The sequence below is a fragment of the Tamandua tetradactyla genome, chromosome 2 (genome assembly GCF_023851605.1).
Source record: "Tamandua tetradactyla isolate mTamTet1 chromosome 2, mTamTet1.pri, whole genome shotgun sequence".
Taxonomy (NCBI): domain Eukaryota; kingdom Metazoa; phylum Chordata; class Mammalia; order Pilosa; family Myrmecophagidae; genus Tamandua; species Tamandua tetradactyla.
This window is the reverse complement of record NC_135328.1, coordinates 68,759,496-68,786,212: the sequence shown is the minus strand read 5'-3', so window position 1 is coordinate 68,786,212 and position 26,717 is coordinate 68,759,496. Positions and strand designations below refer to the sequence as shown.

Below are 26,717 nucleotides of genomic sequence, written 5' to 3'. Positions count from 1 at the left end.
ACAGGAGTGGTGTTCAGCTGTCTCTGAATGTTTTCCATAAAAGACTGCTGACAAACTTGGATAGCACTAAAATCTAGAGGAGGCAAGTTCTTAAAAGGAGCAAAACCTTAGGGTTCCCACCAGTGAGGACCCAGCCTAATTTACATCAGATGCTGAGGCCTGGCTCTTTCCCACCCTATGCCTATTGATTTTTGTCTTAAGGATCTGCTACAGAGGATGCAATATCTGATGCCACATATAGGACAAACCAAGGGTGATGTTGATTCTGGGATAAGAACTTCACAGGCAGGGAATATTGGAGTTTTTGAGGGCATGGGCTTTGGGCTTGGGCACTTTGCATATGAATCTGGGCTCTGTTTGTGTGATCCTGGAATAGTTACTTAATCTTTTTCATTCTCAGCTTTCTCATCTGTAAAATGAAACTTAAATTACCTGCCTTATGGGTTGTTGTTTTACAGATTAACTGACATAGTGCATGTAAACTGTTTAGGGTAGTGTGTGTCCAAAAAATGGTGGCTTTGTTATTATGTCCTCCCAGCTAGTAAATTCTTAGGGATCCAAACAGTTTACCAGGATGCCAATGGTGAATTATGTCTCCAGAGCCCTAGAAAAACTAGCCAGAAAACAAACAGACAAACAAAAAAACCTAGCCAGTTGCCTGGGCTACCTTGTAGAGCTCCATTCCTGTCACCAAGCACCCTGAGAATTTTTTTCCTATCTTCTTGGGAAGTCAAATCCAGTAACCGTCCAGCAGTGATTTTGAGTGACTTCTTCTTAGGTGACTAGCAGGTTGACTTTTTCTTAGGTGACTAGCAGGTTATCTCCCCATTTCTCTGGTTAATGCATACCCACCCTCATCTGAGGTTAGCTGGTTTGGCACTGGACATAGGTTTAGTAGCTAGTCTCCTGAAAACCAAGTGAGAAGATGCTTCTTGGTGGCTGCCTCTCTGAAGAGGTAGATGCTCATTCCTGAAGCCAGGAATCAGTCCAATTCCTAAAGAAGCATTGAAAATTCCCACAGCCTTCGAGAGACAATAACCTAAGGTATTTATGCCATAGAGTGACTCAGCAATGGGGACTGTTAATTAAAAAAAAAAAAATCTTTTGAGCCTTTTATTATTCTCAGAACACTGTTCAGAAATTGTCTAGTGGCATCTTCATGATAGAAACGTGTGCAAAGAGAGGAACAACTAACATACATTTATTCTTGACACCACTTCTGTGGCTCTGGGCTGGGTGTTTTCATTCATACTACCTCATTTAATCTTCACAACAACCTTGTGAAGTCAGAATTATAATCTCCAATTTACAGAGAAATGGGAACTCAGCAATTACATGCTTACCTACATCACAAGGCAACTTGTAAGTGGCAGCTAGTTGATTAAATATCACTCTCCATCTGCAATCCCAGAGCTAGTTTTATCACAGTGTTAATATATTTTGTGGGTACATAATCTTTCTTACCCATGCTATATAGATTTACATCAAAACAAAGAAACATGAGGGAGACAAACAATAGAAAATAAAAAATTAAAATTTAAAGGCTAACTATAAACAGCTTCATCACATCCCATGTCTGAGACCCTTGTCCCTATGGACATTGTTACATTCTCACACTCCTGGCCACAATATTTTTTTAAAACTTTTTTATTGTATAGTTTAACATATATACAAAGCAAAGAAATAAAGAAGCAATAGTTTTGAAAGCACTCTTCAAAAAGTGGTTACAGGATAGATCCCAGAGTTTGTCACAGGCTACCATTCAATCCTCATATTTTTCCTTCTAGCTGCTCTAGAATTTAGGAGGCTAGAGGGCTTAAATACTTTTTTATCACAATCAATTTTTTTTCCTTTCTTTTTTTATGAAGAATAGCATATATACAAAAAAGCTATAAATTTCCAAGCACAGCACCACAGTTAGTTGTAGAACATATTTCAGACTTTGACATGGGTTACAATTTCACAATTTCAGGTTTTTACTTCCATCTGCTCTAAAATACTGGCAACTAAAAGAAATATCAATTTAATGATTCAGCATTCGTATTCATTTGTTAAGTCCTATCTTCTCTGTATAATTCCACCATCCCCTTTGATCTTTCCATACCTCTCATTGGGGTGGTTTGGGCTATGGCAATTCTAAATTTTTGGTATTGGAAGGGTCTGTCACTAATATGGTGTAGGGAGATGGAACTATCTGATGTTCTGGAGAGACTGGGCAAGGTTTCAGGACTTAGCTGGACCAGGGACCCATCTGGAGGTTATAGGTTTCTGTGAAGTTACTCTAGTGCCTGGAACCCTTGTGGAACCTTATAAATTCTGGCCACAATGTTTTAAGAGAGGATGAAACTCAGCTCAGCTACAAGCCTTATGAGAAAGGTTGTCAAAGGGATGCAGCTATTTCCATAATACACTTGCCCACTGAACATACTACCCATTTTAGAAAAATGTGCAGAGTAATTTAGAGCAGCAAAGCATTCTGGACATTCTATAAAATGCCCAAGGACAGGGACTCTCTGCTTTGCTCTCTCTGGGTGCCTAGCAGAGGGCTTAGTCCCAAGCAGGTGCTCAGTAAACAGCTATTAGAAGAATGAATGACCCAATGGCAGTAAAAGATAGTCCTAGACCAGAAAAAGGTTTTTGTGAGGCTAAGTTATCCTCTGCTCATCCTTAGAATGAAACATGGGAACAGTTACAATACCTGGACACTCTTCACAGGTATTTCAGGGTGATTAGAAACAAACAAACAAAAAGATTTATTTCCGTTAAAGCATAACAAATAACAGATTTTCTAAAATTTTCTCCATCTGAGGCAGCCCCCTAAAACCATCCATTGAAATGTCTTAGCATGTTTAGGAAATAACATGAAAAACTGATATGTGCTCTGAAGGGTAGTAAATGACAAGGATGCAGAATTTTGGCCAGACATCCTATAGCTCAAATTCTAATTGCTAAATTTTAAAAATTGTACAACCTTGGGAAAGCCTCTTTGCTTTATATATATGTAATATGTATATATTACATATATGTATGTAAAGGAATATTAAATCTATTTTTTGAGTTATTGTAAGGAATAAGAAAAATTAACAGTGGCAGATGTAGTGAAGCTGGCTCACCAAGTATGAATTTCCACCCCTTGCTTCCCTTCCCTATTCTTATCTTTCATGATGCCCATTTGTTCAAACTATAAAGGTAGGCGAGACCATGTAACTGTTTTTTCAAATGTTCCTATTCTCCCTCTCCAAAGCCTTTTTTAAAAGCATATGAGTTGGAGGAGCTCTAAGTCTTCTACTTTTTTCTTTCCGAGTGTTACATCTAAGATAATAAATCCTGTTATATAATGGAAAAATAGGGAAGCTGGGGACTAGAACATAAAAGTCATTACATTAGAGAGGCAATAGAGTTAAAAAAAAAAAAAGATTGTGGCTTTCTATTTCTATTTCTCTATCTTGGTTGTTATCTCCAAAAGTAGCTAAAGAGAGGGTGCAAATGTAGTTCAGTGGTAGAATTCTCGTCTGCTGTGCAGCAGACTGGAGTTCGATTCCTGGTCCATGAACTTCCCAAACAAACAAAAATTCAACAAATGGTGTGCAATAGTGGGATACTCAAATGGAAAAAGAATGAAATGTGACCTTGCCATACAGCATACAAAAAAAAAGTAGTTAAAGAGATAGCATCAGTGAGGAGGTGGCTCTTGGTTCTGAGGATACTGCTATTTTAAGGGCGTTAGTCGGGACGTCTGTTGCATTTTTAAACAATGGGAACAGGAGGGAGTCAAGGAAGAATGGAGGAGACTAAGGCTGATAAGGGAGTCACATCTGTTTGGTATTCTCCCATCTGAGAAAACTCAACTTCAGAAATAGCACAGGTCTCCTAGTTAAACATGAATCTAGGAATAGGTGAAAGCTTTTCTCTCCTCCATGTTTCAGTGGTAGAGATCAACAGCTGTTACATCCTTTAATATCTAACTAAGGATGAAACCCTCACATCTGTCAGTATTTTCCAATTCTGTTTCTTTGGATCACAGTGGGGAAGAGGTAATGTTTAAACCCATTCCAATTCCCAGGAAGGAACACAAAAATATGCTTAGGATTCAAAGCTGTAATTCTAAGCAGAACTCCCCACTTTTCATCCACCCAGGGTCTGTTTGCTGAAAATTCTTCTTTTACTTTATCCTGACAGACATCTTGATCTTTTCTATGATAATGACTCATGACAGCACAATGATCAAAAAGAAAAAAAGTAGGCTGGAATTAGGGGGAGGAAGAAGAGGAGGAAATGACTTGAAACAGAGAAAGTGGTTCCTACAGATAGGTTCTTTCAAAACACAGCAACTATGATGTCCGAGGAGGGCAAATAGGGGTGAATAGGATGCTGATGAAAACCCGCATAGTGATGGTGTATGCCGGTGGTTTTTACTGACCCCTAACATTTCACATTAGGAAAGTCAAACCGAAAAGAAATTAAACTTGATGGAGTCAAGATGCAGGAAATACCCAGGAACATTGACAACGGGAGTCAAAGACGTTTGTTTAAGTTTGCTTCAACCACCAGTGCCATTCACATGCTGGAGTTTTATTTGTTCATTTCTCCATCCATCCATCCATTCAACAGTTTATCAGGCACCAAGACTGGACTTAGTGCTGGGATAGTCATGTGACTAATGCATGTTCCATAACTATAAGGGGCTTACATTCTAATGGGTGAAAGCCTTCATAGAGGACATGGTATCTGAGCTGGACCTTGAAGGGTATATGATAATTCACTAGACAGAGAAGGTGGAAGAGAGATGAGTCTAAAGGAGAGAATAACATGGATAATATTCTCTCAGAGAGAGAAGAAACAGACTGATTCTGGGGGAAAGAAAAGCATTCTGCATTGTTATAATAACTGGGGAGGTAGCAATAAGGTTGGAGGAGTACATAAAAGCTTGTTTGTGAATAGCTTATATTACTTTTCTCAAAGTAGGGAAGCTTGTTAAAAGCACAGATTCTAGGGTCTCACATGAAAGATTCTGATTTAGTTATTATGGGGGAGGACTCAGGGATTTACATTTTGAAGAGAAGCCCCAAGTCATTCTAGTACAAACTGAAGTTTGAAAACTTCAACATATAGATTACATTTTCCAAACTCTAACATTTAGATATTAGCATAGCCCATAGAGATAATGGGCATTCCATTAAAAAAAATTCCATGGTCAGTTAGGAAGCAACACTTATTAAAGCCTACTTCTCTTGGAGGCCTTCATAATGCATACTAGCATAATAAAAGTCCTGCACTAGGTAAATCGACTTAACTTTATTTCACTCAACATGCCCTAAGCTCATTTAACCATTGGGAAATAAATTCATGGTACACCCATTAAAATCTCTTAGAGGATTCATACACTTTGGAGCATAGATTGGGAAAAGCTGAAACAAAGGATCATGATCAGGTAAGCTTGTTCCCTAAGCATGCAGAATGGCTAAGGAAATGTCTAGAAAAGAAAGCAAAGTGAATTATTCTGAGGGATATGGAGGCATCCACTGATTTCCTTTAAGCCAAGTCTAAAACCATCTATGATATCTTGTTTTCCAAGCAGACTGCCAGAAGCTTCCTCTCTCTCAAACAACACCCCATGGCTCTGTGATGTTATTTCTGGTCAGCATCTCTGTGTGTTAACCACAGCTGCCAGAGAGCAGAAGTGCCCAGAGTTCAAAGCATACAAGAGTAGAAACAGAAGGGAAAAGATGAAGAGGAGGTAGTGTTGCCCACATTTATTTATCCTTATTGCTATCATATGTTCTGCACAGAGCATTGGCAATTGCTTGTAATGCTTCTGGAAAAGAAAAATTCCTTCCAGCTCCAAAAGAGGTTTCTGACAGTCAATGAAAGTACAAAAGGATATAAACCTAAGAAATTCCATCCCCCTGAGGTGTCTAGTATTTCACTAGGGGAGTTTTTGAAATCTGCCTTCTTCCTCCTCTGCCTTCTTCCTCCAGTGAACCAAGGGAGCATGCACTACCACAGACCACTCCCCACCCCAACCCCACAGACCTCCTTCCGGTTAACAAAGATGGCGAGAAAGAGCATGAGTGAACTGGATGAATCAAGGCAACACAAGGATTCTGAGCAAATTAGTTTGTGTGCTGAATATTTCAAGATGTACATACTGCCCCAATCAATTTATACACTTTTTTCTAGTATAAACTTAATTATTTCCATATACCCCATACCCCAACTTTCCATATACCACATAGGGACAGACATACCCCATCTAGAGGTGATTTCAATGGTGATTTCCAAATCTTTTTTTCTCTCTCAACCATCTCAGAGTTTTTACATAAAATTTTCCAATAGACCAGTATTTATTCAACCATTCCACAGATATTTCCTGAGTGTGTACCAAGGTTCCATGGCATTGTGCTAGGTACTGGAGACTGGAGTCTAAAAAAATGAATTCTAAATTTGGCCAGTCAGTGTATGGGAAATCCAGTGATCATCAGCATAAATAAATATAAGAGGTATAAAAGTTTGGTCCTTCCCCTTGAAGAGTTTTATAGTTTACAGCATAAAGCAAGCAAAACCATTTGTGTTTCATTTCAAGTGTCCCGGTCCAGCAGCTAGCTACATAAGTGTCCAGGATTAACAACACAGCCTGGAATTAATAACCTGAATTGGAAGATGGAAGGACAGAATGCCAGGTTCTTTATTTCTCCAGAATGCCAACCCTCTGTTCACTAACCCCCCAAAAATATATGGATTCTTGTACCAGGATTTTTTAATTCTCAGTGAAAAATACCAATAATTGTACCAGAGTCAACTTAACTATTCAAATTAAGGTGAACAACATAAAAACCTTAAAAAACAAAAAAAAAAAAACAAAAAACAAAAAAAACCTTACCAGAATAACTGGGTAGATCAGAGTCTACTCCTAAGGAAGTCAACCAGATCAACTCTAACACTTCACGAGGTCAGAATTCCCCAGCAAATGGTATGTTTACCACTGGAGGCCACAATTTTGAGTGGCCCACAGATGATCTTTTAAAATTTCAGTGAAATATTTAGATATGGAGAAAAGAAAAATATATGAGAATGATGAGATTTAGGGAAACATTGACCTGAGTGCTATACAGCTTTCAACTGCTGTCTTAGAAGAAGCCTCTGCAAACTTTCTGAGCTTGGGTGGGGCATGACCAAATAACTAAGAAGCTGGTAAAGGACTTACCCACACACGTTGGAAATATGTCCTCGTTGTTGATCTGGACCTCGATCCAGTCCATAAGAAGGTTCATATACTGGGGAGCTGGCAGTGCAGTCGGCTTCTTGTACTTGAGATCATCCTGCCACCGATACTCATATTTTGGGCCCCCTGACATCACTGGGCAGGTCCGCTCAGTGCAGAACTCGCAGATGGTGCCGTAGATGAGGTTGATCCGATTGAAGAAGTCCACCACGTGCACAGCCACCCAGTCATTCTGGTCTTCCCCACTGGGCAGCTGCACTGCTGCCTTCAGGTCCACACCCGAGTTGAGGGACGCCTGAGCCCGTTTGTGCAGTTCAAACCTTTGTGTGCCAGGCTCAAATTTCCTCTTGGGCCGGAAGGTCTTGTCCTTGTTGAAAACCTGCTTCAGCGCTATGGACATGGTCTTTTCCTTATCTTCCTTGCTTTTGCAGGAAGCAAAAAGGCACCAGGAACGTCTCAGTGTGATACGACAGCTAAACAGGGTTTTCCACTACCAATCTGAGACCCCAGTCTTGTGGCCTGCAGCTTTTATTCTCTCAAAACAGATTAAAAACAGCCTCTTCCATCTTCCTCTTGAATGATTTCCAGGGGGACCTCATGTTCTTTCTAGAAGCAGAAGAGAAAAAGGGATTTGTGAGTGCCCAGTTTGCATTTATGAAACGACAAATGCGTACACCTAATCTTCCACTTCGTATTTCTGGCTATGCCCACTTCTGTCTGGGTGGAAGACAGACATGGACACAGAAGCTAAGCCACTCCTCTGTGAATCTGTACTTGTGATCCAACCAAGCAAATAACCAATGAAGAAAAGATATTCCACTCTCTTTCTTCAAGGCCTTTCTCAACTCTCTGCCAGCTGGTCCTTGTGTGATCTCAGGCTTAATGCACCTTATAGTAGAGCATGTTGGCCAATGACCTGGCCCTATTCCACATATGCTCATATGCTCCTTTTCTGAGCATCTGCTCACCCACCACTTCCACCCCTCCTTAGTAAGCCTGGGGCGAAAACCCTCATCCTCCCAGATACAGCTGATTGGAGCAAGGGTAGCCATCATACCAAACTAGCTAATAATAATCCCTCTCCTGGGAACTGGAATCATAACCCAGCTTTGTTGGGCATTATCCCTGAGCAATGATGTTAACTGTCCTGACTGAGCCCTCTTCAGGCCATGGGTAGAGGACTTAAGAAAGCTGTCTGGAGAGAGAAAAAGGAGAATAAGGCCAATACACAGAGAAACAAAGATGAGATCACACAGCCATAGGGAAAAGAAAATATGAAAAAAGAAAAGAAAGTGTTAGAAGGGGAGACTGGCTTCTTTAGTTCCTGGTCATTTTCTATTAACTAGTTCACTACAAACCTCTTGAAACTTATGTTCACTGCTGTTGGGCTCTAGAAATCTTCCTCAGTTAGTCAAACACATTCCTTGTTTCACTTCTCCTAACTTGAAAGGGTTCTCTTTCTCTCTAAGGATCCATAACTATGACAGCATTTTTCAACCCTGTAACATGTCATTCTTATATCCTTAATATCATATCTTCTATAATGCTTTGAGGCTGTGCTGTCCAACCAAATTTTCTATGCAAATGCTCCCTTTCCCTGTTGTCCAATATTGCACCCATTAGCCACATGTAGCTATTGAGCCCTTAGAAATGTGACTAGTGTGACTGAAGAACTGAATATTAATTTTCTTTAATTTTAATTCATTTATATTTAAATAGCCAGATGTAGCTAGTGGCTACCATAATAGACAGCATAGTTTAGAAGTTTTGAGTGCTCACTTCTCCATTATCTCACTGACTCTTACAAAAATCTGGTGAGGTCTATAGAGGACAAAACTGAAATATTATCCCTGGATCTCCAAGAGATAAAATTACCTGCCCAACAAGGTCTTGTAGTTAGTAAGGCATGGTTGGGGTTGAAATCCAGCTTCTTGAATTCTAGAAAATGCTCTTACCACATGGCCTTATATTTTTTAAAATGATGGCCTTCCAAGCCCTTGATCTTGAGGCTTAGTCTCGTGAAATTTATGTATACAGCGGAGAAGCTTAGCCTACCGATAGGTATGCCTCTAAGTCACCTCCGGAGGACCTCTTTTGTTATTCAATGTGGCCTCACTCTCTAAGCCCAACTCTGAAAATGAAACCATTGCCCTCCCCACTACATGGGACATGACATCCAGGGGTGAAAGTCTCCCTGGCAGCATAGGAAATGACTCCCGGGGATGAGCCTGGCCCCGGCACCATGGGATCAACAATACCACCCTGACAAAAACAGGGAAAAGAAGTGTAACAAATAAGGTGTCAGTGGCTGAAAGAGTTCAGGTAGAGTTGAGAGGCTACACTGGAGGTCACTCTGACACATGCTTCAGTTAGTCATTGCTACCTATCATAACTTGTCAACCCCCAACCAGAACCATTCCTGCCAATCCTAAACAATACCTAGGGCATTATGTAAGATTCGACAAAGGCTCTATGTACTTAGGGTAACTTTCTAAAACCTACAACCTCCAGATGGGTCCCTGAATCAAATAAGTCCTGAAATACAGAGGGACCAACCTTTCCAGAACATCAGCTAGTTCCATCCCCCTATCCCATATTATCGACAACCCCTTCCAATATGAAAAAGTTAGAATTTGGGCATAGCCCAAATACTCCTAAAGAGTGGGAGAAAGATCAAAGGTTTTGGTGGAGTTATGTAGAGAAGGTTGGGTTTAACAAATCAGTATGAGCATTGAATCATTATGCTGATATTTCTTTTAGCCTACAGTACCAGCTAGAAACAAAAACTAAAATTGTGGAATTATAACCCATATCAAACTCTGTAATCTGTTCTATAACTAATTGTTATGATGTACTTTGAAATTTATTGCTTTTATATATACATGCTAATTAAAAAGGAGAAGTATAACAGAGAAGATAGGATTTAACAAATGAATATGACTGTTGAATCATTATATTGATATTTCTGTTGGTCTCCAGTATCTTGGAGCAGCTAGTAGAAAAAGTGAAAAGTTGTGGAACTGTACCAAACTTTAAAATCTGTTCTATAACTACTTGTTAAAATGTACTTGGAAATTTATTGCTTTTTTGTATATATGTTATATTTCACAATAAAAATAATGTTAAAAAAATAAATGATGGCCTTCATGCTGTTAATCCTTTTGGCTCATTAATACCCTGTTCCCCGGAGCTTCCCGAAGACCACTAACTAATATATATTGACTGGAGGTGAAGACTGTGTCCGGTATCCTGGAAACAGAGAGGAAATAACTGGTTCACTCACGAGTGAAGCACTTACAAAATCAGCCAACAGCTGTGCTTGGATTCTGAACGGCCCATTATGGAATCTATTAAAATGGACTTGGCGCAGGATCTCACCAAACTGCTTGGAAAGTGTTCTGCTGTTCCATACTCAAACACGGTTTGGGGACGCATTCTGCCTGAAGTCATTCAGGCAACGAAAAATACCTGTGATGCGCTGGTCTTCACTTACAAACTGCTTTTTTCTCAGAACTGCTGATCAGCTGAATGCCTCTTTCCTCCATTGCCTGCAGCATCTGGCTGCTCACTTGCTCCCTCTGACCCCTGCCCTCTCTTCCTAAGAGGTTTTCACATGATGTTTTTCTTTGTCTCCTCATGTGCCCCCACCCCCTACACACAGACCCATGTGGAAAAGCAGTTCCACGGCCTCTGTGCCTGAGGTTGTCTGTGAATGACATCATGGATACTATGGAATGTCACCTGCAAGGATATCAACAAATACAGCGCAACTCCTCTCGACAAACTCTAGGGAAAGAGAAGGATATTCTTTTCGAAAGAATCCCTTCTCAAAGGCTTAGCCTGCCTGGGAAGAGCCCTAAGAAATCTGGGGGCTTTGAAAGAGTATTTCCAAAAGAAAAGCATGATCTAGAGGTTAGGAAGATTTTTTTAAAAAGCATGTTGAGAACATTTTTTCTTTAAGTAGACAATAGTCCCTCTGTGTCGCAAATGCTGACAAGAAAGCAGTAACAACCCAACAGCCACCCCCTCAGGTCTGGAGCAAATAGGACTTGCTGTTCTGATAATTCTGATAATGAGGGTGCCATCAATACACAAGTTCTCAGAGCCTCTAATTCAGAGCCTCAATGGCCCTCTGTGCCGCCAACTGCTGTTTTCCAGCAGCCCGGGATGTTTGCTTACGTGGACACCCACGGGGACACATTCTTCCACATCAGTGCCGGCTCTTGCGGACACCATCTTCAAGTCTCTCTGACACCTCTGATGGGGGCACGTGAACGAAACAGAATAATCACAGCCAATCTTCCTCGTTACAGAGCCCTGTAGCAGTCGGTACTCACAGATACTTCAGTAAATATTAAAACCTTGCTTGAAGTTTGAGGATTTTTTTTTTCAGAGCTATTTAGATTATGGACTCCAAGATACCAGTCTCTTGAATTGTGTGGGTGTCTCTTCAAAACTTTAACCAGTTTTAAAGTCACCCTCTTTTTACCTCACTCTAACGGGCTCACTTGAGGGAGAAATTGCCTTTGGAAGGTTATTTCCCAACAGAGCCTATTAACGTGCTGCTCTCAGCCACCATTTAGTAAATTCTATTTTGCACAACATCCCTTTTATGGGCTATCAACATGTCTAATCCTCACCACAGCTTTGTAGAGTAGATGCTTTTATGACCATTTTACTTACAAAGAAATTGAGGCTCAACTCATTTAAAAATCTGCCTAAAATCATGTAGGAGATGGGAAGGCTCAATTTGAATCCAGGTCTCTCTGACACTAAAACATTTTTTCTTACTAAAGCTGTTTTATAATCTCACGACCATCCTTATGTTTTCAAAGCTGCTTCACATGTCTATTTCAAAGCTTCTCACAGTAAGACTTTTAAGGAAGCCAGAACAGATGGTATTATTCCCAATTTACAGACAAGAAAACAGCAACTCTGATCCCCTGATGCTGGGTGCAAACTTGTTAATCATTCTGGCATGCTCAGATATGAGCATATCTGTTCTGGACAAACATTTTGGTCTAGAAGAAGCTCTTTTGAGCAGGGTGGTTGGCTGGACAGTCCCTCTGTTTAGAGGCAATGGGAATCCAGGATGGATGACAGATTCAGCCGGCCACTGAATGACTGAACAAAGAAGCACCTGTCTGTGTCTTGGAGTATCAGGTGCTATATTGGCATACCCTCCAAAAATACTGGCGTGAAAAAGGAAATATTAAATCTACCTTGCCTTATTTTTCAACCAGAGCCCCATCAGGACTCATGGGCATAATTTATACTTGCAGGTGCATTCATTTATTAGAATGGTATTTCTCAAAATTTTAAGCAAGGATCTTGTTAAAATGTAGCCTCTGATCCAGGTGGTCTGGGGGGAGGTCTGAGAGCTTGCATTTCTAACAAGCTTCCTTAGATAGATTAGACCTGGATCCCTGAAGTGCCCTCCACTGACCAGAAGATTTGGCATCGCTGAGAGCTTTTGAGAAATGCAGACTCTCAGGCCTCATTCCAGGTCTTCTGGATCAGAATCTGCATTTTAACAAAATCTCAGGAAATGTGTATGCTTTGAGAAGCACTGGGTTGGAGGGCTGTAGGACTGGCTGAGTAAAGAGATGAATAAATAAACTTCCATTTGTTATTTTGTCAGCAGTTTCCTTCATAAACATAGTCTCTAGTTGAGTGTGTGTGTGTGTGTGTGTGTGTTTCAGAAATAGAAGGAGGAGAGATTCACTGTTTTGAATACAATTGCCTTGACAGATGAAGACAACGGGCGAGTCTTTTATTCTGGGTTGAATGGGCCAGCACTGCACCCAGCAGCCAGGAGGTGCCCAGTGAATGCCTTTTCACAATACCAGCCGGAATGGGAACCGCTGCTGCTGCAGTCTCATACGGGACAGCTTCTTTGGCTCAATAATAGGCAGCACAAGCAACAATACAGTGGTTATTCTCTGTCCTTGTCCAGCTTCCAGAAAGAAAAGAACAAGTCACAAGTTTTGCCCACTGGGTAGGAACTAAAAACAAATTCTACGTTCTGAATTACACCTACTACAATGCTGGTTCTCAATAGGTGTTGGAAGCCAATTGCTCATTCATTCAATCAATAAACATTTACTAAAACCTTATTTGTGAGATACATGGTGCTAGGCACTGGGGATGCAGAATTAATTAAAGCTTGGTCCCTGACTTTGAAGAGTTAACAATCTGATGCCTAGTTTTGAGGTTAGTTATTAACTTTTGCTTTTTAAGCCACAAATTTAAATGTACCAGCAGTGATCCTGACATGATTCCTTCAGAGAATTAGATTAGGTATGAAAAGGACAATAAATAGTGAGGTCTTATGGAAAGAGAAAAGCGGAAATCCAAATAAACAGCCTAAAATTGATATGTGTTGAGCTCCATGTGTTCTTCATATTTTTCTGCTTAATAGATCAATTAGAGCAATAAAACATGTGCACTATAAAAGACACAGAGACAATTCAGCTGGGCTGCAAGGGCATGTTGATGAAGTAACTAAGCAACACTGGCAAGTAAAATTCTTATTTTTCTTTTCCTACTGATGTCTTCTACTTCATGAGTTAAGAACTCAGCAGGTCCTTGCCAGGGATAAAGAAGGAATAAAACAACTCTTCGACACACTCCTAAGAGATCCATCTCCTCTAGCTGAAAACCCCTCTAAATGGCACCGGAGGGTGGATGGGAAGCAGAATGCAGAGGGACCAAAGTGACACCAGTCAATAGCTCATCTCTAGGATGGCAGTCTCCTGCTGGCAGGGTCAGCTGGCAGGACAGTTCGCTACAGGAAGGTCATTTAAGAGAAATGCCCCAGAGGGCACTGGGTCATCTTCACTGCTGGGCCCCCAGAACCTAGAATGGTGCTGGCGCAGAACCAACTTCACTAAATGTTTGTTGAATGAATGAATAAATAACAATGAATGAAGAACTCTTTATATCAAAGTGTAACGTAGTTATTTGTGAGCTGTACCTCAACCTGTATGCTTACTGAAGTCAGGCATTTTGAGCTTTTAGATGCTCTGAAGTTACAAATGTACCTCCTAAAAGGCCAAGTCAACTAACTTCTCTCTCAAACAGGCTGTCCCTTTCCCCTGCATTATGTATAATTCTAGTCTTTCAGAATTGAAGAATGACTAGTCTGATTTCTCATCCTCTCCCTATATATTTTTTCTCTCTATGGTTTCCCATGGAATCTCTTTCCATACTACAAATATTGAATAAAAGTAGAAGGGAAACTACACTCTGATGTTGAAGACCAATAAAATTCCATTAGGCCCAAACTGATTCTAATAATCTCTTTTTGTAGTTTAGTTTAGGGTACAAAAATTACAACAAATGCCTTTTAAAAAATATTACATTCTGAAATGATTATAGAGGTGAGAGTGTCTGCATATATGCAAATAAGATAAACATCATCTGACCTTCACAGGTTCCATAAAGGATGCATTTGAGGGTGCAATATAATTAAACCTGTGTACACCTTTACTCCTGCCTGCTCATTAAATGCTATCTTCACTCACAAGATATCCCCACAATTAGAGAGATTCCTGCATTCCTACCTGAAAAGAAGCTTGCTTATATATATACACTTTTTGGCCCAACCAATCAACCACCTCAACTCTGAGTCACCATTTCGATGCATGTTGTTAGATTAGTTGGGAGAGACATTAATGTCTTGTTTTAGTCTTCAAAGGCATGTATGAGTTCATGGCTTTAAAATGCTTGTTGTGTTTCTGAACGCAGATGAGGTCAGCATGAATGGGTGTAGCCCCACAGCATGAATGTGTCACGTGAGCCTCACTCCCCATGACTTAATAGCTCTTCAATGGCCATTCAAGTTGCATTTGTTTATTTATCGTCATCAGCGGGAACATTCCAGAATTAAAAGTATGAGTAAATATTCCAAAAGTGAAAATATCTCACAGAACCTCATATACCATAGCAGCAGCAGTAATCAGTGCATAGGTGTTTGCAGTACAGACTCATTACGATTTATCATTTCATAGACTTAGAGACATCGACATTCAGAGAGGACAAGCCATACATAGTGAGAAAGGTGGAAAAGGTGGAAGGAAAGAAATGAGTAGGACTTATTTAGTGTGGTTTAAGACACCACATACTCTGTGCTCTGAAGAAAAGACAAGCTTTCTTCCTTTTTTTTCATCGTTCTTTTAAATAAAGGAGACCTTCTAGAGACCAGTAGAGACTGGTTGGGATTCCCAACAACAGGAAAGAAGTAAATCCTTGGTCCAACCTTGGAATTATAGGGTTGGTCTGACCTTACCACAATTTTAAATATAAATAGTGAAAGTAAAATTATTATGATATAAAACCAGCTGATCCATTTAATCTTTAAGAAAGACATCCTAGTGATTTTACTGATTTTTTTTAAAGGAAGAAAAGAACACTTAAAAATCCCCACCAAATTTGTAACTGAATACAAAGATGGACGGTTTGAGAACACAACCACATAAGGCAGGTGATAGAAGGGGAACGGGAGGTGGGGAGGGAACTGCCCATGGAGTTAATATAACAGTTGGAATAAAAAATTGAGGCAAGTTACATTAGCTTTCCAGGGTTGATGTAAGAAATTATCACAAATTTAGCAGTTTAAAACAACAGAAGTTTATTTCCTCACAGTTTCAGAGGCCAGAAATCTGAGATCACAATGTCAGCAGAGCTACACTTGCCCTGAAGTCTCTAGAGGAAAAACCTTTCTTGCCTCTTCCAGCCACTGGTAGCTCCTGGTTTTCCTTAGCTTGTGGCAGAATAACTCCAATCTTTGCTTTCGTCTTCAGATGGGCTTCTTCTCTATGTCTCTCTATGTTTCCATTTCCGTTTTTTATAAGGACACTCTCGGCTTTAGGGCCCACCCAAATCTAGTATGATTTCATCTCCATCTTTCCCTTTACATCTACAAAGACTCTATTTCCAAATAAGGTCACAATCTGAGGACTTGAATTGGGGTGAAGGGGGATACTACTGAACCCATCACATAGGTAAAAAATGTAAACATTTTTACTTTTAAAAAGCACAGGTGCATACCAGTTGGTATGATGTCACTCAGTAGCTCCACCAGATACTGGGACAAAGGTCATTGCCAATTCCCATTTCTTTATATTCTCTTGAGACAGAATATGCCAATCCTTTCTGGGAAAAGTCTCATTACTTTCATCCTTGCTTTAAAGGAAAAAATGTTCAAATTTAAGGAAGTTGGTTCCTGTAACTGTCAACAGACTTATTTACTCTCAATCACTTTAAGTGAATTTGAGTCTCAGGGTCTGGAAAATTTTTACCGCTGGAACAATAGGAGCTTATGTGTGACATCTGGAACCACTACAAGAGATGTTTAAGGGGGTAGAAAACAAAATGGGCTAGAAGATTAGAAATTGGAACATACAATTCTAATTTTCAAAAGGATATAAGTTTAAACTTAAGGATGGTAAGTAAAATTGACATAGATTGCAGGTTAGTCCTAGAGGTCATATAGTCTAGGGCTAAAAGCCCAACCTTTGAAGGGTTGCTGTGAGAATTCAATAGGGCGTGTGTAAAGTGCTTGACACACAGTAGGTACCAAATAATACAGTAGCTGCTGTCATCAACACCATCATTTCACACTATGATGTAAATTTGAATACAGAATTCAATTCTTGAGAGACCAAACAGCTACCTAGAATCTTAGGATGCTTAGAATTCTAGTCAACATAATTATATAACAGCAACAACAACTGACATTTATTATGGACTTGCTATTTATTATAATTTGCACAACCTATGAGACAAGTATGATTATTAACCCCATTTTACACTTGATGAAACTGAGACACAGAGGGATTAATATCTTTTTCCAGGTCAAAGAACTAGTAAGTAGCCAAACTGACTTGAAAACTCTTAACCCTTACTTCAAGCTGTCTCTAAGATAGTTGGGTGTTTTAACTCACAAAGTAAGACTAGAGGAACTACTAGGAATATCAAGAGTCAGGAGAAAAACAGACCTTCCCCTATGTGCATAGTTACAAGCCACTCCAAAAGACACATGTTCACATGTTTCTTGAACCATCATGGCATGAGATAATAAGAGACAGCAGGGGTAGGGTGGGGAGTACAATGGGGAACCTTGAATAGTAGTCAGGAAAGAAATCAGATTCTTCCTTCTTGCTTAATTTGGGTGGACTTCTAACTCAGGCAAAAGGAATTAGTATTAATTCAAGTGATTTGTCAATATTCCCTAATATCTATGTTTCAATTTGCTAAAGCTGTTGGAATGCAATATACCAGAAATGGGTTGGCTTTTAACAATGGGGATTTATTAAGTTACAAGTTACAATTCTAACTAAGGCATCTACAAGAGGATACCATCTCTGAGGAAAGACTGCTGGCATCAGGGGTTCCTCTGTCACATGGGAAGCACATGGTGACATCTGCTGGTTCTTCTCTTCTAGTTCTGTTTTCAATGGCTGTCTCCAAAGGTCTCTGGGTATTTCTCTCTCAGCATCCCTGAACTCTCTAGAGTTTCATCTGTTTTTTATCCTCTCATAGTGGACTCCAGCAAGGGGATTAAGATCCTCTTTGAATGGCCTGGGTCACAATTCCATGGAAACAACCTAATCAAAAGGTACCACCCAACAATAGATCTTCTCCCACAGGGGTGGATTAAGAGTACATGGCCCTTTATCTCTTACATAACAGATTCAAACCAACATACTCCACCCTCTGGACCTCCAAAAGACAGTTATTTCCATAAGAAAAATATATTCATTCCATCATCACAAAAGCCTTAAATCATTTCAGTAACAATATTAAGTCAAAGTTTCCAAAATCAGCTACAGGTGTGATCTATCCTAAGGCAAAATTCTCCTCCAGCTGTGGACCCATGAAATGCAGAATAAGTTATCCGCTTTCAATGTAGAAAGAAGGGGAAGTCATTGGATAAATGGTCCCATTTCCATAAGGAGAAATTGTAAGGAAAACAGGAGTCAAAGTTTCCCAAACGGTTCCAAAAACCTACAGGAAAAAATGTCATTAGATTCTAAAGTCTGAAGAGTCATCTACAGAAAGACATTTACCCTCAGGGTTTGAGAGAGTTGCAGTCCTACCCTCTCCAAGGACTTATTCAGAGGGCCTGCTCTCATCAAGCCTTGGAGAAACCGCTTTGTTCTCTGGTCCACCCTCTTCAAGCCTTGGGACAGCACCCACACTCTCTGCTGTCTCTGAGGTACAAGCTCACCCATCTCCAAACAGTGGGGTGGTGGCCAGGTTCTCCCCAATGCTTGGGGAATGGGCTCAGACCTTTCTGAAGCCCAGGGAAGTGGCATTCTTCCTGTACAATGAGGTGGTCAAGCTCCCTTCAAGTACCCAGATATCTGAGAGCCTTGAGGTGGCAGCACTCTTCCTGAACAATGGGGAAGAAGGCCCACCCTTTGCAAACTCCAAGAGCACGGATGGGTCTGCTCTCCTGACCTGAAGTTTCTTTGCTCCAGACCTAAGTTTCCATGGTTCTGCCTTTGAAACAGTTTTTCCTTCAATCTGTCCCTTTTAGTCCAGAATGGCAGTGGTTCTGTTTTTGCAGATTCCACAGCAAACATGTCAGTTTTCCATGCAGCATACAGGGGTCCCTGAATAGTAGTCATCTACTTGGGTCCAAGTTATACCCCATATTTAGTTACCCTCTTGGAGGAAACATTATCCTTTTTTGTTTCAGTTTCTTCTTTGGTCAAATGAGGGTACAACATAGCATGTTCTGGGATAAGTAGGATAATGTAAATAAGATGAGGAAATGTCAAGTGCTATTTATTAATCCAGTTTTCTCATACTATCAGATTTCAGAGGCTATATGATCTACAGGATTCTCAACCATAACCTAGTCTGTTCTTTGACTTCTTCCCCACAAGACTTGAACACCTGTCCCATGAAATATGTAAAATTATGGAAAATATGGGAGGGGGGTATCATTTCCCCAATCCTGCTTTTTAGAAAGAAGAATTTTCCTTAAGTGCACGCCAAGTTTTTCTTTGTCCTTTTCTGATATTGCCCCAGGGGAAGTGGAGGTGCTAATTCACTTAATTGGTAAATTTGAGAAGAATAAACCAAGCATGCACCATTTGCTGTTATCTTTATTTTTGTGGTTGCTTTAGTCAAATTCTCCAAAGCCAGGTGAAGAAGAGTGTTATTTATTGGGGACCCTGTTAGAGACTCCAATATTAGGTTACACAGACAGGTTTGCCTATGCAAAAGTTCCCACTTTTTGAGTAGAGACCAATTCAAGGACATCCTAGTTTTAAGAGACAACTTATTTCTCTATAGAAGGTCTATATCTACACACCAGGAGCTCGGTTTTCTCAAGAGTGTTTTTTAGACAAGAGAGAAAACCCAGTCACAGGGAGCCTCTGGCCCTTTTTTTTTACAGCCCAGGTTCAGGCATGGAGATGAGGATGCTCAGAACAGTGTACCCTCATCTTCGAGGTGCTTCTAAAGACTCCATGGGCGTCAGTAAGCACTAGGCTTTGCAGTCCCATGCCCCTATATGTGGCTGTTATCCAGGAGCTTGATGGCAGTAGTGTTCTCCACAGGGTATCCAAAATCTTTTCATCAATCTAGAAAAGGTCTCTTTTGTACAGCCAGTTTCCTGAGAATTCTTTCTGGTTTAACTTTCAACCCCTGGTAAAGGAAAGGAAAGGAGGTGGAGAAGGAGGGAGGAAGAAAGAAGGGTTGGCTAATCATCCCTGTCCTGTGGCTTCTGCGTCTTGTAGACCCCACTCTCATGCTCTCATTATGACCACGCACTAGCCTGTATTTCTGTGCTCACCTGTCTTTCCCCTCCATCAGTCTATGAGGGCCAGTATTGTGCCCTAGACTTCATGGCAGCACAAGCATCTAACACAAAACCCAACACAAACAGAAATTCAGTAAGTCTGGGGGGCTGAAAAGTGTACATAGATTATTGCTAATCAAATACTGCACAGATAAACAGTTCTTCTCCAGCTGTGAAGGTCATCATGGTGTCATATAAATGGACAAAAGAAACCTTTTCAGAAAACAGATATTTCATGCAAAGATCAACAGCAGCTACTAGACATGCTGTTATTCAAGCCAATCTAAACAGCTCGCATGTTTTCATTTTCCAGCATTCAATAAAAAGCCACTCCTCTGGAGTACACCCAACCTTAAAGACTCATACTGGGCTTTTGTAAAGATCTTTGCCTGGTGCCACAAAGACCTCTACCTGTACATATTGTTTAATGAACATATTTTTTAAAATAAGAATAATGGGGAAGGGAAGAGGTTAATCAGCTCGGGGACTTTTTTTCTAATTTAGGAAGAAAATGTATTATGTTACCTCCTTGAGTGTAAACTTTACTTCTGTGGCTTTGCAGCCAATCTCCACGCTTCATCTCTGCTGCTTCCACCCTTATTTCCTTCCCGCCTTTCCGCGGGGACGCTGCAACAGGTATCCGGGCCCCTAAATGGTCCCCCACCATCATCCTGCACAATACCACGAAATTAATTTTCCTCAAGCTATGATCCTGCTGCCCACTCCTAGGTGAGGGTCAGGATGAGAATCAGATAGTTGCTGACAGGATTTTATAGGAGGAAGAGCTCTCTCAAATCACTTAATTCAATCCAGTCTCTTAATGTATTAAAAATTAGAAGAAAACCAAACAAACCTAATCCCCAGAAAAGTGAGTTGAAATTTTTAAAGCCCACCATTAGGACAGCCCTGAGCCTGAACACAAAGCTTGGACCTCAGCGCAACTGCTCTTTCCACTCTGCTATGGATTCTTAAACTCTTAAACTTGACAATGAAGCCCTTCACCAACTGCCCCAACTTAAACTTTCTAGCAATATCTCTGTCAATACTTCAGTATACACACAATACACTATATATATATATATACTTTTTTTTTTAAAACTGGTGATTTTTAAGCACCCCCCCATCCTTTTTTATTTTTCTTTTTTGCAACAGGAATATTTTTCCCCCTTCAAAGTTTTACATAGGACCCCAATTACATAAAAATAGGTCAAACCCCTCTCTGCTGTGGTTGAAGCAGGGAGAGGGGCCCCGCCTTAGGCCATTTAAGCACCTCTGAGGAGGTGATTTTAAACTCTCAGCTTTAAAAATCAATGGCTTTATCAGCCAGACAACTCACCGGACCCCTAATGTCCTCTGTTCTAGCTAATGACCAGTTTTCTGTTCTGTGATTTCCGGCACCTGCCCACCAGCCTGTGGTATCCCACCACCTCCTTCACTGCCTCTTCCAAGCAGCCTGACCATGCTGCTAAGAAGCCACTTCGTCTCTCCTTTTCTCCAAAACTCCGAATCTGTAGCCCCCACTTTGAACCAAAACAGTCCAAATTATTCTTGTTCTTGTGCCTCACCCCCAACTTCTGGCCCACCCATAACCAGGGCCTACCCGCCCATCTGTCAGCCCCTACAGCCCAGCAAAGAAGCCGTCAAGCACCAACGGGCACCAGCCAGGGAAGGCACAGCCCTCCCTTCATGTGTCCCTAATTCAGCTTTGTCTGTGGCCCTTTTCTCACTCATTTTGAACGCTTGTTTCTCATCAAATATTTATGGGTTTGAGTTCTATACCCCAGGGCTCAGCACCACCCCCCATTTGCTCTTTTCCTCTTTCGCTTTTCTCTACTTGAGGTCTGGGGGCACTGGAAGAAGGTGGCCAATGGCCCAAGAGGAAAAGACAAATCCCTGCCCACCCTGAGCCGCTGTCCACTGACTACCATCAAGTTCCCCTGGGGACCCTCAGAAATGACAAGAAGACCAAAATCACCTGGGCTATTTGCTTAAAATGCAGACTTAGGTCCTGCCCCTTGTCTTCAGATGCATGGACTCTGATGTACCCAATGTTTAAGAACTTTCTGAGCCCGTGAGTCTGAAAAGGCCGGACTGGCACATCCAGAGAGCCATGGGCCAAAATTCATTTACTAAAGGAGAATGGTCAGGATGGAAATGAGGGCTGCGTGAGGAGCTGAATTTCTAGGAACAAAATGACAGAAAAGTCCTTGGGGAGAAGGACGGCTAAACGGAAGCATATTGGGTATTGAGGGTGGCCCTTCCCCGCCTGTTCTACCAACACCGATACAGAAGCTGTTTCAATTATCCCCCCTCCCCCCGCCGTGTTCTGCATTTGCTGGGCTGGCTAATGTACACACTGGTGGTTTAGCATATGGGGGTCTGGAATCAGACTGCCTGGGTTTGACTCTCAGGTTTATCAGGCTCTCAAATGTCTTATTGTCTCCAAACTTGAGTTCCTTCTCCTCTAAAATGGATTTAATATAACCATCTACCTGATAGTATTATTGTGAGGGCAAATAATAATATCCAAATAGAGTGTTTGCCATAGAACACAGGCACAAGATAAATTTTTAATGAGCATTAACTTTCAATTCTTATGATTAATAGTGCATTCTTTCTTTTTTTTTTTTAATTTATTTTTGTAAAATACTTTCAAACTCACCGGACAGTAAAAAAATAATACAACTTTATTCAGAGAACTCTCACCCCCAGACACCCAGATACACCAATTTTAACATTTTGCCACGTTTGCCATATCATTCTATCCATCTAAGTGATTCATCTATCTTGCCTGACAATGTAATGCTTTCTTAAACTTCCTCATTTATGTGTGTGTCCCCTCTATGAGATAGGGAACTCTTGAAAGCAGATCCCAGAGACTTCTTAAGTTCCCTCTTTTTCTCAGAGGAACAATCTTGGTAGATTATACCTCACAGGATTGGGGATGGTGATCAAATAAGATAGTAGGTAAAAAGAATTTAGCAACATTATCTGCCACACTGTAGGCACTCCATATTTGTCAGTGATTACTGAAAAGGCTGATCCATCTTAACCACTTTCTGGAACGTGGAACAGTACAAGCTTCCCATTCGGGGTCTAAGACATTGGCATTCCCTAAGCAGACAAGCCTTTAGGGAACGCGGGAGCCTGGGTGGGAGGCTTCTCCAGGGACCCCACCAAAGAGCTGGCCCAAGGCCTGTGTTGACTGGGCTTCTGTGCCTCTTATTTCATGATGGGAACATGAGCTCTCTCAAGGCAGTGCCAGAAAAAATCCATCCTAAGCCCAGGGGTGGTTTTTTCATACCAAAATCTAAATTCTAAATTTTCTTATGTAACCACAGTGTGTAGCCTTGCCAAAAAATGTTAAAAATAGAAGACAACCAAAATCAAAGAGCAAATCTTGTCACAGTTTCTAAACCAACTTGCATAGGAACCGTAATCCCACAAAAGTATGACGAGCACATTTAAGGGAGTTGTTTTTGTTTTTCCTGTTTTATTCTTTAGGCAGTTTTATTTGTTTTTCCCACACTATCCTTTAATGGCAAGTTACTCCACTCTTCTTAAAAACAATAAAAGCTGAAGGGAGAAGAAAAAAGAAAGAAAGAAGAAGAAAAAGAAACCTTCAAAAGCGTTTTTTTCTCAATAGGAACTTTTGCCCTGAGAAGTGTGCCACTGAAGCAAAGAGATGGAAAACAACTGCTGCTCCAGGCACTGGGCTAAGCCAAACCCCTGTGGTGAAGACTTGCTTTATTTTTGGTCCAAACAGAATCCAGGAAGCCACATCTACTGACTTCTTTTTCATTTAAGACTCTACATTCGTCAATATGTCTTGAAAAGAAAGCCTCCATCAGAGATTTCCTCTATTTATTCTAAGAAAAAGGGGAAAGACAGAAATACATCACCATAATTCCTAGAAAAATAGCACCCACCCAACAAGAAACTAAAACAGGTGTTTGGTAATATCTCTTGCTCTATTCTCTTTAAAGTGGATTTTATTTACTGACCTTAGTTAAATAAAAAAAAAAATTAAAGGCTTAACGCTGAAAAATAGTTTCACAAAGAAAAGCAAGACTGTCAAAGAAAATGAATCTAAAAGCCACTTTAGCATGTCTGAAAAAATGCAGTTCTTTACATAACTGGTCAAGATATAAACCATTTGCAAATGTTTGTATTTTAAATCACAAGGTAGCTATTTCCAGGCTCCAGAGATTTTAAGTGATTACACAAAGAGTTGGTCCTCAATTGGTCTCCCCTAATTTGCCCTAAGCCTGTTTGGCTCCCAGAAAAAGACAAAACTGACAGACCAGGGTAGTATGGCCAAGGAGCCCTGATTTATTTCAGTTTTGAAAGGCCACTGCACTTGGATTCTCATTTTTGTGGGGAATGCAATCCACACGATTGAGCTCGCTGTCCTTAATAAAGTACACGTTTTTCTCATCTAGCAGAGTAATCTTGTGAAATGTGAGCACAACCTGCCCAGGCGATGGAGGGAGGGGAAGCAGGGAGGATGGGTCGTGCTGGGACACAGAGTCACTCCACGTTGGGTGAGTCTTGCTCACGTGGCACTAGGCTTACAGGAGGGTGCAAAATGAAGGAGACAGGGTCACGAGAGGTGTCTAGGAAGGAGAAGCTTTCCAAAGGAGAAGCTTCTGCTCTGAGAACTAAGTCCCCACACTAATCCGCATCAAAGAGGAGCAAGGTAGGGGAGGGCCAGGGAAGGGAATCCCCAGCCCCTTCTCCAACCACAGGGGCTGTATCCACAAATAGGAAAAGTTGATGATGGAACCTGTCAAGACACTGCCTCAGCATCATCCGAGATCATGCACTTTTCTTACTTGCACACCAACCCCTCCTTGCTTATAAGAGGAAGGGGAAAGAAGGCAAGTTGACTTTCCATTTGGGAAGCTGCCAAGATATCCTAAGCTTTCAATTGAGACACCCAATATGATAGTAGCCATAGGCACTTGAGACACCAATTGTCTTCATTTATTTATTTATTTTATTTAGTTTTTGCATGGGCAGGCACTGGGAATCGAACCCAGGTCTCCGGAATGGCAGATGAGAATTCTGCCACTGAGCCACCATCGTATCGCCTATCCATTTATTTTTATTTGTCTAGATTTAGGATGTGTTTAATCTTGTAAAGTCACCTCAGAGTGATGGGAAGGAGAGAAAATAATCCTGGCAATAATATACAGCCCATGCATAATATGTCCTGGTAATCATAATCATAAGTAAAGGTGCTTTCTACCCATGATGTGGAAAAAAATGTAATGTTATTCTTCCCTGACCTACCAGAAGCTTCTGAGGACTAATGATTTCTTGGAAGAAATGATTTGAGCGGCGTTTTACCAGCCCTCAACTGCCCAATCTACATCCCCACATCATCTATTTCTTTTACATCCCTCTTGCCAAGCCTGACTGAATAAACGTTACCTGTGGAAATAAAAAAGTGAAGACTATGGCACTTTTAATGGCACGACTTAGGTTAGCTTAACCTAGACTGGTTATCATGGTGACAAGGATGGCATGTTCCTGCTGGCCAGAACCTTTGTATCATTTCTGTTATTAGAAAAATAGTTATTTCCTGTTTTGGGAAGTTGTGGAGGGGTGAGAAAAAGGAAGACAAAGGAAAAGACATTTACAACAAAATATAGCAAGGTTCTTTGAGGATCTACTAATCTTGCTCCCAGACAGTACCAAATAGTCCCATCTATTTTGAAGTTTATATTAACTTTGAAATCTAGAGCGAAACTTTTGCAAAGAAATCTGGTGGTATATATGAAATTTTTAAAAAAGTGCTTACTCTTCTCTTCAGCACACCCACCTCTAACAATGTAAAGACAAATGTAGAGGGTTATTATGATAGGCAAACTTCTAAGATGGCTCCAAGGAAACTCCCCTCCATGTATCCATGACCTTGTATAATCTCCACTCAAGCGAGGCCTGGACCTAGGAACTTACTTCTAACCAAAAGGAATAGGGTATCACTTCTGAGATGAAGTTATAAAAAGTTGTGGCTTTGGTCTTGCTCTTCCTCACTTCTCACTATAATGAAGGCAGCTGCCATGTTGTGAGATGCTCTGCGGAGAGGCCCTCCTGGCAGGGAACTGAGGGAGGCTTCTAGCCAAAAGCCAGTGAGGAGTGAAAACATTCAAGCCAGCAACCCACAGAGTGAGCCTGGAAGCTGATCCCTCCCCAGTCGAGGCTTGAGGTAACTTCAGCCCCAGCTACACTTTGCAGCCTGTGAGAGACCCTGATCTGTTGAATCCAGGGAGGGCATACCCTGATTCCTGATCTGCAGACATTGTGAAAATACAGTTTGTTAAACCATTAACAAACAATTTTGGGGCAATTTGTTTGTTATTCAGCAATGGAGAAATAGTTATTTAAATTTTGGGGCAATTTGTTTGTTATTCAGCAATGGAGAAATAGTTATTTAAGCATCAATATTTATAATCTAATACAAAAAAAGAAAAAAACCCCAAATCCATTAATAGGTAAATAGTTTAATCAAAAGTGGCACATCCATACAAGAAATACTGGACAGTTCTCAAAATGCACTGAGGTAAATATATCTGTATTGAAATGGAAAGAGGTCTATGTCTATGTACATGAATGAGCAAGTTGCAAAACAGTATGAGACTTGTAAAACAGCAGATACCTAGATTTTCATTT

At 40.7% G+C, this 26,717-nt stretch overlaps 1 protein-coding gene across 3 annotated transcripts in view; it reads right to left on the bottom strand.

Moving 5' to 3' along the window:
• Positions 1 to 26,717, bottom strand: part of MOB3B (MOB kinase activator 3B) — a 224,341-nt gene that overhangs the window by 156,105 nt on the left and 41,519 nt on the right. For all 3 annotated transcript variants that reach the window (XM_077147989.1, XM_077147990.1, XM_077147991.1), the window contains exon 2: positions 7,205 to 7,828. In XM_077147989.1, the coding sequence (XP_077004104.1) occupies positions 7,205 to 7,622 (418 nt within the window). In that variant the 5' untranslated portion in view covers positions 7,623 to 7,828. The remainder of the gene's footprint in view (positions 1 to 7,204; positions 7,829 to 26,717) is intronic.